The sequence below is a fragment of the Petromyzon marinus genome, chromosome 68 (genome assembly GCF_048934315.1).
Source record: "Petromyzon marinus isolate PM22_M1 ecotype Great Lakes invasive population chromosome 68, UKy_Petmar_22M1.pri1.0, whole genome shotgun sequence".
NCBI classification, from domain to species: domain Eukaryota; kingdom Metazoa; phylum Chordata; class Hyperoartia; order Petromyzontiformes; family Petromyzontidae; genus Petromyzon; species Petromyzon marinus.
In genome coordinates, this window is record NC_133734.1 from 8,393,468 (window position 1) to 8,409,358 (window position 15,891).

Sequence of the window (15,891 nt, forward strand, 5' to 3'; positions counted from 1 at the left end):
TCTCCTCCACCTCCCCGTGTCTCCCACCTCCCCGTGTCTCCCTCCTCTCCGTGTCTCTCTCCTCCACCTCCCCGTGTCTCTCTCCTCCCCGTGTCTCCCTCCTCCACCTCCCCGTGTCTCCCACCTCCCCCGTGTCTCTCTCCTCCACCTCCCCGTGTCTCTCTCCTCCACCTCCCCGTGTCTCTCTCCTCCCCGTGTCTCCTCCACCTCCCCGTGTCTCTCTCCCTCCACCTCCCCCATCCTCCATCCCCCCCCCCCACCTCCCCCCACCCCTCCTCCTGCCCCCCCCCCACTCCGCTCGCCTGGTGACCCCCCCCTCCCCCCGGCGGCGACAGTGGCCGAGTTCCCCTTTGACGACCACAACCCGCCCAAGCTGGAGCTGATCCGGCCCTTCTGCGAAGACCTCGACTCGTGGCTCAGCGGCTCCGAGCACAACGTCGCCGCCATCCACTGCAAGGCCGGCAAGGGGCGCACGGGTGTCATGATCTGCTCCTACCTCCTGCACCGGCACAAGTTCAGCAGCGCGCGCGAGGCGCTGGACTACTACGGCCAGGCGCGCACACGCGACAAGAAGGTGGGTGGGTGGGTGGGGGACGGGGTGGGTGGGTGGGGGGGGGTAGACACGGTGGTGGGGGGGGTGGGGTGGGGTGGGGGGGGAGATGTGTGGGGGGAGAGTCTCCTTGTCTCCGTGTCTCGCCAAAGGGGGCCACAGGTGATGGCGCATCTGCCGGTCATCTCGGTCGGTCGACCCGTGGTCACCTGTAGGGTCTGCCTCCCCCGTGACCACCTCCTCCTCGTCGTGCACCTAGCCTGGCACAGCAGCACTCGACCCGTGGCACCTGCAGGGTCTGCCCCCGTGACCTCCTCCTCCTCCTCGTGCACCTAGCCTGGCACAGCAGCACTCGACCCGTGGCACCTGCAGGGTCTGCCCCCATGACCTCCTCCTCCTCGTGCACCTAGCCTGGCACAGCAGCACTCAACCCGTGGCACCTGCAAGGTCTGCCCCCGTGACCTCCTCCTCCTCGTGCACCTAGCCTGGCACAGCAGCACTCAACCCGTGGCACCTGCAGGGTCTGCCCCCATGACCTCCTCCTCCTCGTGCACCTAGCCTGGCACAGCAGCACTCAACCCGTGGCACCTGCAGGGTCTGCCCCCGTGACCTCCTCCTCCTCGTGCACCTAGCCTGGCACAGCAGCACTCAACCCGTGGCACCTGCAGGGTCTGCCCCCGTGACCTTCTGCCAGCGGGCGCCCGACACTTCACGTGGCCTCAACGTGCACCTAGCCTGGCACAGGTGCCGTGGTGACGTCACCGCCACCTCGTGGCGAATGGAGGCTGTTGTTTTTTTATTTAAAGCTGTCGTGACTGCAGCGATTCATATTCTTAGCTCTTTCGGTAAAGTCACCACGTTGAAGGGAAACAATAAAATATATATGAAACAATAAAAATTCTCACGACGTTTCGACCGTAACACAAACGGTCGTCATCAGGTGTCAAAGCCAACGGCAAGATACAAATGTTTCCCTTCAACGTGACTTTACCGAAAGAGCTAAGAATATGAGGCTGTTGTTGTTGTTGTGGTGCTTGTGTCTGTGTGTGTGTGTGCGTGTTTGCTCACTAACAGCACTTGCCCCAACAGTCTGTTAAGGCTACACGGGCACGGAGGGGGGGGGGGGGAGGGGCGGGGAATCTTTAATTTTGTGTATATCTGTAAGTCTTCATACGTCTGTGTGTGTGTGTCTGTGTGCACGTGTGTCCGTGTTTGTGTGTGCGCCGTGTGTCTGTGTGCACGTATGTGTCTGTGTGCACGTGTGTGTTTGTGTGTCCGTGTGTGTGTGTGCGTGTTTGTGTGCGCCGTGTGTGTCCGTGTGTGTGTTTGTGTGCGCTGTGTGTGTGTGTGCGCCGTGTTTGTGTCTGTGTGTGTGTGTGCGCCGGTGTGTGTCCGTGTGTGTGTGTGTCCGTGTGTGTGTTTGTGTGTCCGTGTGTGCGCCGTGTCCGTGTGTGCGCCGTGTGTGTCCGTGTGTGTGCGGTGTCGCTCTGCCCCCACCCCCCCCCCCCCCCCCCGATGGCAGGGCGTGACAATCCCGTCCCAGAGGCGCTACGTGTACTACTACAGCTACCTGGTGACGCACGCTCTCGAGTACCGCTCCACGCCCGTGCTGCTGCACAAGATCACGTTCGAGACCATCCCCATGTTCAGCGGAGGGACCTGCAGTGAGTGCAGTTGAAGTGGCAAAATTCTCTGGGCTCTGCGTGCCGGGAGAGTTCGGAGTTCACGCGCGAGTTGCGTATCCAACGTGCCAATCTCTGTGGGTCTTGGTCTCTATGGGTATCTCTGTGGGTGTCTCTGTGGGTCTCTGTGGATGTCTGTGGGTCTCTATGGGTCTGGGTGTCTGTGGGTCTCTATGGGTCTGCGTGTCTGTGGGTCTCTGTGGATGTCTGGGCAGTCTTGGTCTCTATGGGTATCTCTGTGGGTCTCTGTGGGTCTCTATGGGTCTGGGTGTCTGTGGGTCTCTATGGGTCTGTGGGTCTCTGTGGATGTCTGGGCAGTCTTGGTCTCTATGGGTATTTCTTTCGGTGTCTCTGAGGGTCTCTGTGGATGTCTGGGTGTCTGGATCTCTGTGGGCTCTATGGGTCTCTGTAGATGTCTCTGTGGGTCTCCGTGGATGTCTGTGGCTCTGTGGATGTCTGTGGCTCTGGGTATCTGGGTCTCTATGGGCGACTCTGTGGGTCTGGGTGTCTGGGTCTATGTGGGTGTCTCTTTGGTTCTCTGTGGATGTCTGGGTGTCTGTGGTTCTCTTTGTGTGTATGGTGAACTTCTTTTGCAATGTACATAGCCAACCGTGCCAATCTGTGGGTCTTTGTGGGTCTATGGATGTCTATATACACGTTTCTGTGGGTGTCTCTATGGGTGTTTCTGGGGGTCTCTGTGGGTCTCCGTGTGTGTGTTGAACTTCTTTGGCACCATACGTAGCCAGCCATTGCTAATCTGTAGGTAGCCAGCCATTGCTAATCTGTAGGTTTCTGTAGGACTATGGGTATCTCTCTGCGTATCTCGGTCTTTATGGGTCTCGGTGTCTCTGTGTGTGTGCGTATGTTGAATTTTCGCACCGTACGTAGCCGACTGTGCTAATGTTTGGGTCTCTGTAGGTCTATGGGTGTCTCTGTGGGTTTCTGTGTGTCTCTGTGAGTCTATGAGTGTCTCCACTAGGTCTATGTGTCTGTGGGTCTGGGTGTTTGTGGGTCTCTATGGGTCTGGGTGTCTGTGTCTGTGGGTCTGGGTGTCTGTGGGTCTCTATGAGTCTGGGTGTCTGTGGGTCTCTATGGGTCTGGGTGTCTGTGGGTGTCTGTGGGTCTCTATGGGTCTGGGTGTCTGTGGGTCTCTATGAGTCTCGGTGTCTGTGGGTCTCTATGGGTCTGGGTGTCTGTGGGTCTCAGTGGGTCTCTATGAGTCTGGGTGTCTGTGGGTCGCTATGGGTCTGGGTGTCTGTGGGTCTCTATGGGTCTGGGTGTCTGTGGGTCTCTATGGGTCTGGGTGTCTGTGGGTCTCTGGGTCTGGGTGTCTGTGGGTCTCTATGGGTCTGGGTGTCTGTGGGTCTCTATGGGTCTGGGTGTCTGTGGGTCTCTATGGGTCTGGGTGTCTGTGGGTCTCTATAGGTCTCGGTGTCTGTGGGTCTTTATGGGTCTGGGTGTCTGTGGGTCTCTATGGGTCTGGGTGTCTGTGGGTCTCTATGGGTCTGGGTGTCTGTGGGTCTCTATGGGTCTGGGTGTCTGTGGGTCTCTATGGGTCTGGGTGTCTGTGAGTCTCTATGGGTCTGGGTGTCTGTGGGTCTCTGTGGGTCTGGGTGTCTGTGGGTCTCTATGGGTCTGTGTGTCTGTGGGTCTCTATGGGTCTGGGTGTCTGTGGGTCTCTATGTGTCTGGGTGTCTGTGGGTCTCTATGGGTCTGGGTGTCTGTGGGCCTCTATGGGTCTGGGTGTCTGTGGGTCTCTATGGGTCTGGGTGTCTGTGGGTCTCTATGGGTCTGGGTGTCTGTGGGTCTCTATGGGTCTGGGTGTCTGTGGGTCTATGGGTCTGGGTGTCTGTGGGTCTCTATGGGTCTGGGTGTCCGTGGGTCTCTATGGGTCTGGGTGTCTGTGGGTCTTTATGGGTCTGGGTGTCTGTGGGTCTCTATGGGTCTGGGTGTCTTTGGGTCTCTATGGGTCTGGATGTCTGTGGGTCTCTATGGGTCTGGGTGTCTGTGGGTCTCTGGGTCTGGGTGTCTGTGGGTCTCTATGGGTCTGGGTGTCTGTGAGTCTCTATGGGTCTGGGTGTCTGTGGGTCTCTGTGGGTCTGGGTGTCTGTGGGTCTCTATGGGTCTGGGTGTCTGTGGGTCTCTATGAGTCTGGGTGTCTGTGGGTCTCTATGGGTCTGGGTGTCTGTGGGTCTTTATGGGTCTGGGTGTCTGTGGGTCTCTATGGGTCTGGGTGTCTGTGGGTCTCTATGGGTCTGGGGTGTCTGTGGGTCTCTCTGCGCGTACGTGCGTTGAACCTCTTCCACACCGCGCTAAGCCAACCACGCTAATTGGCGGTACGGCGGGCGGGGGCGGTGGGTGGGGATGGAGGGGAAGAGCATCAAACCAAACGCAACAAAGCGGTTCAAAATAAACGAGTTTCTCAGTCTGGACGATGATTTAAAAGGCCGCAGCTCCAGTGGCTCCCTGAGAGCGGAGAGGGGCAAGAACGTTCCAGACGGTCCGCAGTAGCTGCCCCGCTTGAAAGCGCCGCTTGCTAATGCGCCGACTGCCGCCTTTGTCCGATGGCGCAGCCGAAAAGCCGCCGTGAGGCATAGCATAGTTCGTGTGAAGATGGTTTACCCCTCCATCATCATCATCACCACCACCACCATTACCATCACCATCCATGGTGGGCAGATAGGCCGTAGGTGTCTGCTGCACATTTCATCATCGTATGACAACGTGCTTTTTTTGCGTAGCGTATGGTGTATTGGATGTAGCGAAGAGTGTTTCTGTGTGTTTCTAGTTCACGCCTCGCGGTGTACAAGGAGGTGAAGCTGCTGTCGTCGTACGTGTGGAGAGAGAGGACCGCTGTCAGTGTCTATAGTGTAGTGTATAGTGTAGTGTATATTGTGTGTAGTGTATAGTGTATATTGTGTGTAGTGTATAGTGTATATTGCGTAATGTGTAGTATATAGTGTAGTGTATAGTGTGTGTAGTGTATAGTGTATATTGTGTAGTGTATAGTGTATATTGTGTAGTATATAGTGTAGTGTATAGTGTGTGTAGTGTGTAGTATAGTGTAGTGTGTAGTATAGTGTATAGTAGTGTATGTAGTGCATAGTAGTGTATAGTGTAGTGTATAGTAGTGTAGTGTATGGTGTGTAGTAGTGTGTAGTGTATAGTGTAGTGTATAGTAGTGTAGTGTGTAGTGTATATAGTGCAGTGTATAGTGTAGTGTATAGTAGTGTAGTGTACAGTGTAGTGTGTAGTGTAGTGTATGATGTATCTACCTGTGTGTGTGTTAGACCCACACCTGGTGGTGTACAAGGAGAAGATGAAGCTGCTTTCATTGTCGTGCGTGCGGAGGGAGGACCGCTGTTTGGTCTTCACGCTGCCCCGGGCGTTGCTCCTCTGCGAGGACGTCAAGATGGAGTTCTTCAACAAGCAGAACATGATGATGAAAAAGGTGGCTTCTGCTGCACACACAAACAGACACACACACAGATACAGGCACACATGCACACACAGACACACAGATACAGACACATACATACACATACATACAAACACACACAGACGCACACACAGATACAGACACACAACAGCAGCAACAACAACAACCGCCATTCGCCACCTAGTGGCGGTGACCTCACCACGACGCTTGTGCCAGGCTATGTGCACCCTGAGGCCACGTGAAGTGTCGAACGCCCGCTGGCAGGAGGTCACGGGGCAGACCCAGGTGCCACGGGTCGACTGACTGAGATGACTGGCTGATGCACCACCTGTGCCCCCTACTGTGGCAACCTGCTGTGCTTTAGCCACCCGGCGCTCCGCTCGTTGTTGTGAGCGTCGCTCCTCTGCCCTCCGTTGTTGTTGGAGGGCGGGCGACTGCCTCCAACCGTCCAGTCACGTCCTTCACGAGCCTCCTCCACAGAGGCCGATCTTGACACTGCTGGTACCGGTCATCGTCAAGTCCACTCAGCTCCACGTCCTCCTGTACCACATCACTCCATCTCTTCTCTAGCCCGTGCCGCGCCCGTTTAGCCCTCTCGATCCGGCCGAACAAAAGCTGTTTAGGCATGCGGTGGCGGGCATGCGGGCTACATGACCCAGCCAACGCAGCCTTGCCTGCCGGAGAAGCCCACTGATGGGACTTTGCCCAGATCTTTCAAGGATTTGTGAGCTCCTCACACAATCCAGCCTGGTTAAACCCAGGATGGATCGTAGGCAGGCCAGCCCTAAATGTTTCTAACCGGCGAAGATGTTCCATTAGGGTGGTCCACAGCTAGATACACACAGTTACACACATACAGACACATACACGGATACAAACACACACACACATACTGAAATACACACACAAACACAGACACACACAAAGATGCAGACACACAAAGATACAGACACACACAGATACACACACAGATATAGACAAGACCCACAGATACAGACAGACACACAGATAGACACACATACAGACACATATACAAAGACACTCACACAGACACACAGATAAAGACGTACACACACAGATACAGACACACAGACAGAGATACAGACACACACAGATAAGGACACACACAGACACACACAGACACACACAGACACACACACACACATACAGACACACACATACAACAACAACAACCGCCATTCGCCACTAAGTGGCGGTGACGTCACCACGACGCTTGTGCCAGGCTATGTGCACCCTGAGGCCACGTGAAGTGTCGAACGCCCGCTGGCAGGAGGTCACGGGGCAGACCCAGGTGCCACGGGTCGACTGACTGAGATGACTGGCTGATGCACCACCTGTGCCCCCTACCGTGCCAACCTGCTGTGCTTTAGCCACCCGGTGCTCCGCTCGTTGTTCTGAGCGTCGCTCCTCTGCCCTCCGTTGTTGTTGGAGGGCGACTACCTCCAACTGCCCAGTAGCATCCTTCACGAGCCTCCTCCACAGAGGCCGATCTTGACGCCGCTGGTACCAGTCATCGGCAAGTCCACTCAGCTCCACGTCCTCCTGTACCACATCACTCCATCTCGTCTCTAGCCCGTGCCGCGCCCGCTTAGCCCCCTCAATCCGGCCCATCAAAAGCTGTTTCGGCATGCGGTGGCTGGGCATGCGGGCTACATGACCCAGCCATCGCAGCCTTGCCCGCCGGAGGAGCTCACCGATGGGACCTTGCCCAGATCTTTCAAGGATTTGTAAGCTCCTCACACAATCCAGTCTGGTTAAACCCAGGATGGATCGTAGGCAGGCCAGCCTAAATGTTTCTAACCGGCGAAGATGTTCCATTAGGGGGCCCACATTTCGCAAGCGTAGAGAAGGGAGGGAATGACCGTGGCCGAGAAGACCTGAAGCTTAGTGCGGAGCGACAGACCAGGTAGCTTCCACACAGCGTTACGCAACCGATGAAAAGATATTGCCGCTCGACTGATTCGGAGTGAGACCTCTGCTGTTAAACTGGAGCCAATCATAAGCACACTGCCCAGGTATGGGAAACTCTCCACTCTCTCCACAACTGCCCCATCACCGATTGGGAGTTGTGGGGGTGGAGTGTCCGATGGTACAAAATACCCAGGCAGGTGCTTAGTTTTGGTGGGGCTGATGGTAAGGCCCCACCTCTTAGTGGCACGCTCCAGTCTCAGCAGCAGCGTCTCCAACTCCTCCTCTGACTGAGCAGCTATTACCAAATCATCAGCATACATAACGTGGTTGAGCAATAGGGAGCCATCCCTTGACCGTACCCGGGCATCAATCAGCCTCCCATTATATCTGTACCATATGGAGATTCCCCCGGTACAGCTATTGAAGGCTTCACGAACTACGTGGTCAAAATAGATGTTAAATAATGTGGGAGCCAGAGGACATCCCTGTCGCACCCCAAGGTGTACAGGGAATGGCTCTGACTCCCGGCCACGTAGTTTTACCCGGGCCCGCTCACCATCATGAAGGTCCTTAATGATCGTGAGCAGAGGGTCAGGTACTCCAAAAGCACGAAGAATGACCCAGAGCCCAGGCCTACTGATGGTATCATAGGCCTTGACCAGATCAATAAAGAAGAGATGTAGGTCTTGTTGGAATTCCCTACACCTCTGCTGTAGCAGACGGACAGAAAATATGGCATCTGTGCAGGACCGCCCTTTCCTGAAACCGCATTGGGGCTCCGCAAGCCTCTCCTCAGCGTGCCTGGCAAGGCGATGCTGAATAATCCTTGCCAGGACCTTTCCCGGCACACTGAGGAGTGAGATGCCCCTGTAGTTGTTACAGTCTGTGCGGTCCCCCTTCTTAAAAAGGGGGACCACCAGGGCATCCTTCCAATCCTGCGGAACCCGTCCAGTGGTCCAGACTGTTGTTATGATGTCATATAGGGCAGTCTGTGCACAAACGCCACCCTCCCTCAGCATTTCGCTTGGGAGATCATCTCTGCCCGCTGCCTTTCCTGGTCTCAGACTCCGGATCGCCTTCAGTACTTCCTCAACAGATGGCACCTCAGCCAGCCACTCACAGGGGGTGACTTCTTCTAATATTTGAGTCACCGCAGCCTCAGCAGGGTCATCCTCACTTTGTGCCACGATATTTTCCTGGCTGAGGGATTTTCCCTCCCCCAGGACCTCACAGAAATGCTCAGCAAATCTGCAAACCTGTTCCTGGGGGTCGGAGATTGGATCACCGTTTTTTCCCCTAATGATGGTAATAGGTGTGGCGCTGCAGGTTACCTTTTTGATGGAGTTAAATAGAGATTTGTGATCACGGGCCACTGAGGCAGACTCCATCTCCTCAGCAACCCGCGACCACCACCCATCCTTGCAGCGCCTCACGGCTCTCCGAACCTCCGAGCGAAGGCTGCGGTAAGCCTCCTCATTCTCTGACGTGGGATTCTGTAGCCGATGACAGTGGGCCTGTCGCTTTTTCTCAACCATCCTGAACACCTCCTCTGTCAGCCAGGGTCTCTGGGGAGGTCTGGACCGCGTACCTAAAGCAGCCATTGCAGCTGCATGAGTCACAGTCCTAAACCTCGCCCATTTACCCTCGACATCAGGAGGAGTCGGGGACGATGCCAATCCCAGCCGCAAGCGATGATGAAATTCTCGCTTGCAACTTTCATCAGATAACTGAGACCAGGCCACTTTAGGTCGGAATGGGGTCCTGGGTGTACACCCACCACCGGAGTGGAAGAATGGCAGGCGCATCTTACAGATGACTAGTCGATGGTCAGAGGGCAGATCAGCTCCACGGTAGGTCCTGGTGTCAAGGACATGGGCTCGCATCTGCTGGTCCGTCACTATGTAGTCCAGCAGATGTTCTTGCTTGGACCCGGCATGCATCCATGATGTTGTGTGGATGCGCCGATGCCAGAACAGCGTGTTGGTAATTACAAGCCCACACATACAGACACACACACACACATACAGACACACACAGATAGACACACACAGATACAGACACACACAGATACAGACACACAGATACAGACACTCGCACAGACACACAGATAAAGACGTACACACACAGATACAGACACAGACACACACACAGAGACACACACACAGAGACACACACACAGAGACACACACACAGACACACACACAGACACACACACACAGATGTATACACACAGATACAGATGCACAGATAGACACACACACATAGATGCAGACACACACACAGATGCAGACACACACACAGATGCAGACACACACATACAGACACACACACATACAGACACACACGCACAGACACACACGCACAGACACACACACAGACACACACACAGACACACACACAGACACACACACAGACACACACACAGATACAGACGCACAGATAGACACACACACAGATGCAGACACACACAGTGATAGATGCACAGACAAAGTTCCCCCGTGTAGCCTCAACATACTGTTGGTACCAGTGCTGTTAGCGAGCAGCACCTACGAAGGCCGGCAATGTGGCACGTGCGGGGGGGGGGTGGTGGGTGGCCACCACAACGCCTGGCTGCCTTTGTCTCTTCCTAGTGCCGAAGTATACTACCTCACACCGTACCAGGTTCTCATTTGAGGCTGAGCCGACCTAGGGGAGGCCCAGGACCGGTACAGATAATTGTAACCGGTGTTCATAATAAAGACTTTTTTTGGTTAGATTGCGTTATTTATAAATGTGTCGCAACACTCCACCGCCCGCCAAATCAAGCTCGAACAACGACACTTCTGAAAGTGATCAAAGTATCAAAAGAATTAAAATACCATATATCTCGGGAGTTACTGACAAATTGGCCCGTGTCTTGCAAAAGCAAAAAATTCAAGTGAGATTTGGTACAGTACACAAAATTCCAAAACTAGCGTCTTGTACGAAAGGTGAATTACCGAAGTTATCAACAGAAGGCGCACATCGGATTAATTGTCTTTTGCGGTAAGTGTTATGTTGGACAGACGGGACGTAACATCAGCGTAAGACTAAAATAACATCAAAGGAATATTAAATTCTCCCAAATGCAGCTGTCAGCAGTGGCAGAGCATGCTTGCCAACAAGGACATTCATACCTGGATTCTGGCTTAGCAATCATTGGAAGGATTTGATAAACTATTTCAGGTCTTAATTGATTGTTCACGCTTACGGTGGCTTTCAGACAGCATACATTAATTTTTTGTCTCCCCCCTCTTTTCAGAACATAGATGGACTCGTCCTTCTAAATAAACTGCCAAATCGCTGCACGTGGCGCTGATGGTTTTTAAATAAATAAATGCACCGTTTAAAAATAAATTAATGCGAACCGACACTTCTTTCAAATGTTTCTTGCCGTTGGTTTTTCCACACCTGATGACGACCGTTTGTGTTATGGTCGAAACGTCGTGAGAATTTTTATTGTTTTATATTTATTTTATTATTTTATTGTTTCCCTTCAACGTGACTTTACCGAAATAGCTAAGAATATGATTTTGATAACGTTGAAGTGTTGTGCAGAACTAATTATTACTGGCCAAGATTAGAGAATCAATTGAAATTGGGAAGAATTCAAATCATTTTAATTGCTCTGATAGCTATAAACTCAGCGCAGCCTGGAAGCGTATTATTAAGTAATACACAACACACATTGCAATTCCTTACAGGTGCGTCACATGCTGAGTGGCTGATTACTGATCTATTACATCACCTCCACCTCTGATCTCGAATCCTGATGGGGTTCAACAATGGTCATCCTGCTGCACTATTTAAGACCGGGAGCAAGTGAATGGCTTCATGATTCTGGCAAATCGCCCGAAGATGCTGGATGTAATTTCCAGCGAAACGTCGCTGCTACTCAAACTGTAAATGTTGTGGATCCACTCTTAAACACACACCGGTGGGCTAAAGTAGTGAACTCTTTGGTCTTTTGTCAACGTGTCACTTTTTTTTTACTGATTCTCAGTGTCGGGTGGTGGAGGGCTTACGACACAGCGTTGGTGGTGTAACGGTGCTTATTTCAGGAATATTTTGATGTTTTTTTCCTGGATTTTCTGTTTTGCACACAGTCAACACATAGTCACTTTAAGATGTTTTTTCTTGTTCGTGTTTTTGTGTTTGTTGCGGTTGCACTCCGATTAAAGAGCCGAATGGCTCACAGGGCTATACCAAAAAAAATAAATGGAAAAATGTAACTATGACACGTTTATAAATAACGCGATCTGACCCGAAAACCTTCATTATGAGCCAGCTTTACTACCCGGCTTCGCCTGGGACTTCCCCTCCCTCTCTCGCCCTTTTCCCTCCCTCGCTCCCCCACTCTTCCCACTCTCTCCGCCCCACCACCACCCCGTGTAGATGTTCCACTTCTGGATCAACACGTTCTTCATCCAGGAGGGTCTCCCATCCAGCGGCGGTGGGGGCTACATCGGCGCTCCCGCGGGCCTCAACGGCGCCCCCCCTGACGGAGGGGCCGGGGCCGGGGCCGGGGGGGCCGGGGGAGCCGGGGGAGCCGCGGGGGCCGCGGCCGGAGCCGCGGCCGGCGGGGGAGCCCCCGGGGCGGCGGCCGGCGGAGGAGCCCCCGGGGCGGGGGCGGCGCTCCCCGGGACGTCCGGCGGCGGCGGCGGCGGCGGCGGCGGCGGCGCCGGCGGCGCCCCGGCCTGTGTGCAGCTGGAGGCCGGGCCCGGAGGGTCGCCGCGCTTCCTGACGCTCACCCTCAACAAGGCGGAGCTGGACAGGGCGAACAAGGACAAAGCCAACAAGTGCTTCTCTCCCAACTTCAAGGTGCGGGGTGTTTTGGGGAGCGGTTGGGGGTAGGGTGGGTAGGGCGGGCGAGCCGTATTCACGGTGGTGGCCCCGGTTGATGGGGTGGATGGGGGTGAGGATCACGATGGCTGTGTCGGTGTCCCTAGGCTGGATTAAAACTCCGTTCTCCTTCTACCTACCTCATCCTTTCCCCACCCCTCGTATTTAACCCCCCCCCCGTGTCTCTACCCCCCCCCCCCCGTGTCTCTACCCCCCCCCCGTGTCTCTACCCCCCCCCCGTGTCTCTACCCCCCTCCCCCGTGTCTCTACCCCCCCGTGTCTCTACCCCCCCCCCGTGTCTCTACCCCCCCCCCTGTGTCTCTACCCCCCCCGTGTCTCTACCCCCCTCCCCCGTGTCTCTACCCCCCCATGTCTACCCCCCCGTGTCTCTACCCCCCCCGTGTCTCTACCCCCCCCCCCTGTGTCTCTACCCCCCCCGTGTCTCTACCCCCCCGTGTCTCTACCCCCCCCCCCGTGTCTCTACCCCCCCCCGTGTCTCTACCTCCCCCCTGTGTCTCTCTACCCCCCCCCCCATGTCTACCCCCCCGTGTCTCTACCCCCCCCCCCCCGTGTCTACCACCCCCCCCCTCCCCCCCCCCCCACCGCCACAGGTGAAGCTCTACTTCACCGCGGCCAGTGAGGAGCGAGTGGCCGACGCGGCCGCCGCCGACACCGCCGCAGCGGCGGCGGCGGCGGCGGCGGCGGCGGCGGCCCAGTACTCGGCCTCCTCCTCCTCCTCCTCCTCCTGGTCCTCCACCTCCTCGCTCGTCCACAGCCCGGGCCCCGCGCAGCCTCCCCAGGGCGGCCTCGCCCCCTACTGCCTCGGCGAGCTCGGCGGCGGCGGCGGCGGCGGCGGCGGCCGCGCCGCCGCCTCCGGGGCAAGGGCCCCCTGCGGACACTTCGACGGCGGTGGCGGCGGCGGCGGCGGCGGCGAGAGGCCGTCCTCGGCGCTGGGGGGGTTCGCCCCCTGCGGACTCGTAGACGGCGGCGGCGGCGGCGGCGGCGGCGGCGCGGCGGGGACGACGGCGTGGATGGTGGGCGGTGGCGGACACCACCACCACCACCACCATCATCATCAGCATCAGCAGCACCTCCACCTCCTACACCACCACCAGCAGCAGCAGCAGCAGCATCACGGTGGCGGCTCCGCGGTTGGGCCGGGCGGCCGACCGCCGGCCCTGATTCCCGGCGGCGACTGCTACGGCCTTGCCGGCGGCATCGGCGGCGTCGGCGGCGTCGGCGGCGGCGTCGGCGCGGCGCTCTGTCCGGCGGAGCTGCCGGACGCGGACGCCGAGGACTTCCACTACTCGGACACGTCCGAGTCTGACCCGGAGATGGACACCATGGACCCGGAGCAGCAGCAGCAGCAGATCACCAAGGTGTGACGGCGGAGAGAGACGGCACGCCTGGCAGGGGGGGTGGGTGGGTGGGGGGCGGGAACGGAGGGGGAGAGGGGGGGACGAGGAGACGGTGATGATGATGATGATGGAGGAGGAGGAGGAGGAGGAGGCGGAGACACGGGGGAAGGATGAGGAGGGGAAGTCGACGCTGGATCAGCTGAAGGAGAAGTGAGACGAGAGGGAGGGCACGAGGGGAAACGAGATTGGGGAGAGAATAGGAAGAGTGACACGGGGGGGGGGGGGGGGGGGTGAGGAGGTGCAGGAGAGAGAGAAGAGGAGGAGAAAGAGGAGGAGGAGAAAGAGGAGGAGGATGGTAAGAAGAGGAAGGGGGTGGTGGCGGGGGAGAGGGTGGGGGGGGGGGGGATTTGGGTGAAGAGAAACAGGGAGGGGAAGGGAGGATGAGCAGGAGGGATGAGCGAGTGACCTGACGGGAATAGTTGTTGATGGCAGAGGACAAATGGAATATGGCAGCGCAGTGAGAGATAGGGGATGGTGGTGTGACGCGTTGGCAGTGAGAGAGATGGGGGCGATGGTGGTGTGACGCGTTGGCAGTGAGAGAGATGGGGGCGATGGTGGTGTGACGCGTTGGCAGGGAGAGAGAGGGGGGCGATGGTGGTGTGACGCGTTGGCAGGGAGAGAGATGGGGGCGATGGTGGTGTGACGCGTTGGCAGGGAGAGAGAGGGGGGCGATGGCGGTGTGACGCGTTGGCAGGGAGAGAGATGGGGGCGATGGTGGTGTGACGCGTTGGCAGGGAGAGAGATGGGGGGCGATGGTGGTGTGACGCGTTGGCAGGGAGAGAGATGGGGGCGATGGTGGTGTGACGCGTTGGCAGGGAGAGAGATGGGGGGCGATGGTGGTGTGACGCGTTGGCAGGGAGAGAGAGGGGGGCGATGGTGGTGTGACGCGTTGGCAGGGAGAGAGAGGGGGGCGATGGTGGTGTGACGCGTTGGCAGGGAGAGAGATGGGGGGCGATGGCGGTGTGACGCGTTGGCAGGGAGAGAGATGGGGGCGATGGCGGTGTGACGCGTTGGCAGGGAAGCAAGCAAACGCACGGGTAGAAGGAGAGCGTCGAACTTCCAGCCGGGATGAACGAGACGCCGATGCAACGAGATGACGAGGAAGATTGGAACTGGTGACGGAGGAAGGAAAACAATCCACGCCGTTCCCCCCCCCCCCCCCCCCCTCCCCCCCGCGACTCCCCCCACACCGGGCGATGAGAATGTGACGGAGCCCCCCTCCAGAGTCTCTTGGTTGCGGAGAGGGGGGAGGCGAGGCAGTGGTGGCGCCGATGACGACGACGGTGGTCGGAGGGGAGGCGAAACGGAAGAAGAAGAAGACGACGGGAAAATAAACTAATCTCTCTCCTCTCGACGGAATAAATATAAAATATAACAAGAGGGAGAGGGAGATAGCGGAGAAGAATAAGAGGCTTTGTTTTAAAAAAAATATATATATATATCACGACGTGGAGGAGGAAGGTGGTGGAGGAGGTGGTGGTTGTGGTGGTGGTGGTGGTGGTGAAACCCACTTCGGGAGGATTCTTTTTGTATTGTACAAAACCGCGCGGGGTATCGAGGGGGTTGGTGAGAGAGGAGAGAGCTTAAACGAAACTGCACCGCAGGAATCTACGGTCGCTCTCCTCCTCGTCGCAACTCCTCCGGTTCCTTGCCGCCCTCCGCCGCCCCGCCGGGCCCGGGTTTGATGAGAGAGCGCACGGGAGGACGATGACGGTGGGGGGGAGGGTGAGGTGGTGAATGAGTTGGGGGGGTGGGGAGGGCGGTGTGGGTGAAGCGTTCTCACTCGACGTGAATGTGACGGCGCGGTGGTGGTGGTGGTGGTGGTGGTCGTCGTCGTCGTTCTGGGTTTCTGTTTTACAAAGAAGGGAGGGGAGGAGGCGTTCATGTCCACAGTTGATTTTAGAGACACACAGGGAGATGCATGCTTACTTGCAAACACACGCAGGATACAGATACGCACACAGATACACGCACATATACATATACACACACGCAGATATACACACACAC

The 15,891-nt window shown here is 56.6% G+C and overlaps 1 protein-coding gene across 4 annotated transcripts in view; it reads left to right on the forward strand.

The window, feature by feature from the left end:
- The window catches only part of PTEN (phosphatase and tensin homolog), a 54,482-nt gene that overhangs the window by 38,247 nt on the left and 344 nt on the right, over positions 1-15,891 (forward strand). For all 4 annotated transcript variants that reach the window (XM_076054905.1, XM_076054902.1, XM_076054904.1 and 1 more), the window contains exons 7-11: positions 336-574; positions 2,073-2,214; positions 5,523-5,683; positions 12,017-12,442; positions 13,075-15,891. The exon at positions 13,075-15,891 is cut by the window's right edge and continues 344 nt beyond it. In XM_076054905.1, the coding sequence (XP_075911020.1) occupies positions 336-574; positions 2,073-2,214; positions 5,523-5,683; positions 12,017-12,442; positions 13,075-13,848 (1,742 nt within the window). In that variant the 3' untranslated portion in view covers positions 13,849-15,891. The remainder of the gene's footprint in view (positions 1-335; positions 575-2,072; positions 2,215-5,522; positions 5,684-12,016; positions 12,443-13,074) is intronic.